Source organism: Apis dorsata, unplaced genomic scaffold, assembly GCF_000469605.1.
Source record: "Apis dorsata unplaced genomic scaffold, Apis dorsata 1.3 scaffold_288, whole genome shotgun sequence".
In the NCBI taxonomy this organism is placed as follows: domain Eukaryota; kingdom Metazoa; phylum Arthropoda; class Insecta; order Hymenoptera; family Apidae; genus Apis; species Apis dorsata.
In genome coordinates, this window is record NW_006263563.1 from 22,982 (window position 1) to 27,407 (window position 4,426).

At 25.5% G+C, this 4,426-nt stretch overlaps 2 protein-coding genes across 2 annotated transcripts in view; one reads left to right on the plus strand and one right to left on the minus strand.

The window, feature by feature from the left end:
* Nucleotides 1-13: 13 nt before the first annotated feature.
* Nucleotides 14-2,991, minus strand: LOC102675872 (ubiquitin-conjugating enzyme E2-22 kDa). Its single transcript, XM_031511078.1, has 5 exons — nucleotides 2,640-2,991; nucleotides 1,393-1,545; nucleotides 923-1,005; nucleotides 669-832; nucleotides 14-576 (listed from the first exon to the last, which is right to left on the minus strand). Exons 1-5 carry the CDS (start codon nucleotides 2,700-2,702, stop codon nucleotides 440-442), a joined length of 600 nt encoding a protein of 199 aa, XP_031366938.1. The 5' UTR covers nucleotides 2,703-2,991; the 3' UTR covers nucleotides 14-439.
* The window catches only part of LOC102675555 (ribose-phosphate pyrophosphokinase 2, chloroplastic-like), a 2,681-nt gene continuing 184 nt past the window's right edge, over nucleotides 1,930-4,426 (plus strand). The window contains exons 1-2 of the mRNA XM_006616944.2: nucleotides 1,930-2,175; nucleotides 3,605-3,815. Of these exons, the coding sequence (XP_006617007.1) occupies nucleotides 2,112-2,175; nucleotides 3,605-3,815 (275 nt within the window). The 5' untranslated portion in view covers nucleotides 1,930-2,111. The remainder of the gene's footprint in view (nucleotides 2,176-3,604; nucleotides 3,816-4,426) is intronic.

Here is a 4,426-nt window from a genome sequence, read left to right on the forward strand (position 1 = left end):
TAGAAGTATACAGTTATTTGTACAAAAAGATTTAATAATTGTTTATCATATAAAGCCATTTTTTAATGTTGAAACAAAAAAAAGATGATAAATGCTTTATGGCTTAAATAACAATTTTAAAATTTTAGTAAACGTAAGATAAAAAATGACATATTTTTCATACAGTTTTTTAAAATTTGACTATTAAGTTGGACTTAACAGATTTTATTAATTACTGTTTTTTTCATGCCTATTTTACACGTTAAATAAATGAGTATTATTTAGGGTTATTAAAATGAATTTTCTGTGAATCTTTTTGCCATTGAAATATTGTCGTTACAAGTGCTGAATTTGATTATGAAATTCCTATGGTATCGATAATTGAACATGGTGTTACAGAAGTTTTGTAATGACAAAATGAGCAGTGTTTTTATATGATGGATTAATTATACAGTTATCACTAACTGAAGAGCTGTTCAGTAGCACGTTCCAAATCCCAATTATATGAAGATAAAGCAACTCTTGCATTATGTTCTTCGATTCCCATATCTGTTAGTCGTCTTATTTTATCATCTAAATCAGGCATCTTTGCTGGTCCTATAATTATTTTATTTTTGCAATAATTAATAATTAATTTCAAGATATATAAGCAAAATTATTATGGTTATAATTAGAAATTATATACTTACCACCTGCATACACATATGTCCAATGTTTGGCAGTTTGACGAAACATTTCTGGGTGCTCTTTATATTGCCTAGCCACTACTGCATCCTGTGGATCATCTGGTTCTGCTGCGGATAATAAAGCCTGTAATGATAGCAATACTGTGCGCAAAGTCATGGCAGCAGCCCTAAAAAGCGATATTTAAAATATGAAATATGACTTAAAATATAAAAAATAAAAATGTTATATTTTATTCTTATTAAATATAATTACATACCATTGGTCTTTCAATATATCTAAACAAATAGCACCTGTTACTGAAGATATATTAGGATGCCATATTTTTGTTATGAATCGTACCTATAAAAAGAGAAAAAAAATATATATGATAAAATATAATAATTAAACGACAATAAATAATAAACTATTATATAAATATGTATATATTCGTTATATCTATAATTGATTCTTAATCATTTTTATAACATTTCATAATTAAATTTTTTAATATAAAATTGATATAATATATTTCTAATATTTTCAATTTCGCAATATTTTATACTTTATATCAATTTAAATTATAATATTATGAAATAAAAAGTTTTTATAGATATAAATAAAAACAAACAACTTGGAAAGTGCTTTGTCATGCTTTAGGTTATATTGACTTTTCTTAACTTTGAATAGAAGAAAATTGATACTTTATCATTAACATAATTTAATCATATTGACTTACAAAGTGCTTACTTTAGGAGGATTGAAGGGATATGTCTCGGGAACTTTAATCTCGAGCACAAAATTACCTCCCTCGTATGGTGTATCTGGTGGACCCGCAATCTCACCTTTTAATTCGGTAAAACTATCATTTACTAGTTCAACTTTAATTGCACATTTTGCAACCTATAACAACAAAATTTAAATAAATTACAAAAAACAAATATATATATATATTTATAATTATTACATTATATTTATATTATCATTAAAATTTTTTCAAAATATATTTACTTACATGAATGTGTCTACAATTTGTATGAAACAAAATTAATCTTACATTTTTTTTTTTAAATCTATAAACAAATGAATAATAAAAACACAAAAATCAATAACATGAAAGTATAATTGCAGGTAATTACATTGCAATTGTCTATTATGTATTAATATATAAAGAGTTATATAATTTTTGATATAAATTATAAAATATATAATGATTTTATTGAATAACAGATATAAAAATAGCATATAGAAAATAACACTGTAATGGCATATAAATGATTTTTGAAAAGTGTATGTAAAATATAACCAATGACCTAATGACATTATCATCTGATATTGAAATGATGTAATATCGTATACTAATAATTTACCATATTGTTGCAATATAAAGATTGAGACATTCTGGTGTATTCTACTTCTCTATAAACATGTGGAAATAATGAAAACAGATATATTTGTGTGCATATAGAATGGATCTTTTAGAACAGAAGAACGAGCGAATATGTCAATGCTCACAGAAATTAAAGACAAATGGTATGTATTATATTTCAACAAAATATTAATAAAAAAAAATTATTTGTCGATGATTAGCATCAAATATAAAACATAAATGTATTATTCTAAATAATTAAAATTGTATTTTAGTCCATTGAAATATCTGAAAAGTACAGAGAATTTATTTAGAATTATTTTTTTCTTAAGTAAAAATATTTAATAGAAATATTTTTACTGCGACAAAATATAAATGTTTAATTGGTGAATTTTAACGAGATTAAATGCTGATGACAGTCAAGAATACTATACAACAGGTGCCTATGCTTTGTTCGCGGTGATTTTCAACCAATGAATTGCGGCATTTTTGTCACGCCACACATAAAATATCTTTGGAATAGTATAACATAACTGTTCGAAAATTGTTAAGCAATTTTAATATTTATATCTTGAATACGAAACAAATCATATTTTTTTAAAATTATACAAAATTATTATTCGCTTACCTCTTCGCTTCTTATAACCTCTTTAAATTCGCGTTGGATTCTCAGTGCCGCGATGTTCGCCATAGCTTCCGAATCGGTGAGAGTCAGTACACTGTCATCGTCATTCGAATAGTTTAACGAAGTTCGCTGAATGCGTCAACGTGCACAAATCTTTAAGGTAATAGTGATTGAGCTTACTCTCTCTTTCTATTTAAAAAAACGATCGTTCTAAATCGTGTTCTATACTAAAATCTCCGTTCACGGATACATCCAATTTATCATTTAATCACTGCCGGCGCCACATTGATGAGAAAAGTTGACTGTCACCTGCTCGTGTTCACCCTTTTGAATTTTGTCTACGTTCACGTCATTGTCTGTATGGCGCCAATTTATAAATTGTTGAAAAAAATATGAATATAATGATAATAATTTAATTATTTTATGATTTACTTATATCTATCAATAAAGCATATTTAATATATCTTTATATTCTCGATAAAACGTGTTTAAAATTTAAACAAAAACGAACATCTATTGTTAAGATATTTTGATTAAGGTTATAACTTAGAACATGATAAATATTAATTATATTTTGAATTTATTTTGAATGACATAAGAATAAGCAAAAAATATAAATAAAAATAAATTTTAAAATTAATTGTAAAACGTATAGCAATTTGAAATGTTATGTTATAAAATTAACTGATTAAAATTTCTTTTAAATAAAGAATTAGATATCGAGGCAATCATATAATAATATAATATAATAAAAATATCGTCAATGATATTTCTGAATGTTATATAATTTTTATATATTTTTATATTTGATTTTAATTTATTATTTTGTTAATAAAAAAAAATACGATAAGAAATGCATTTACGCGGTTATAGGATTTACACTGAATGGGCGGAGCATAATATTTACATCATATCCGGTTTTAAAAACGTTCTCTGATTGGATAATCTCTTTGTGGTTTCTGTTTTAGTGATGCCTGTGTCTCAGCCAGTGCGTGCCAAGAGTTTGTTACGCGCAAACTTGGAAAATTCTCGCGGGCGACTTTTGCAGAGCAGAATGCCAAACATTAAAGTCTTTAGTGGCACATCGCATCCAGATTTAGCTCAACGCATTGTTGATAGACTTGGTATTGACATTGGAAAAGTTGTCACGAAGAAATTTAGTAACCTCGAAACATGGTAATAATCGTATTCATCGCTATAACCACGTTATTGTCATTGCGTTAAACTGAAGTTCTGACCACGTGTCATCTAAAATTTCACATAATTCTTTCTATCGAATTTATCTTTCCATAAGGAAAAGAACATTTTTAATACGTTTATCTTAATCATTCCATATTCTCGTTGATTTATCAACCCTGCTAATGTACAAACAACCCTGTCGCGCAAGGCCGGTTCTCTCAAATATCATCAAACCGCGATATTTAAGTTGAAGGTCAACTAGTACAATTATTAATATACATTCTAATAAATTTTGACAATAACGTAACTGTAAAAATATTACTATAAAAGTAATTATAAAATATTATAACGTATAAGTATATGATAAGTATATGATTTTATTGCCATGTTATTGTTTGTTCATATTTGGTGGTGTCATATTGTTGGTTCATACTATACTTTGCATTCATATTTATAAGTATTCTTTTAAATTCATTAATTTTTTATATAATGATATGTTTATGTATAATATATATTAATAAGATTATGATAATTATATTTCTTTCTTTCTTTCTTTTATTTTTTTTTCCTTTTTTTTTTCTTTTTTTTTTCTTTTTTTTTTTTTTTTTTTT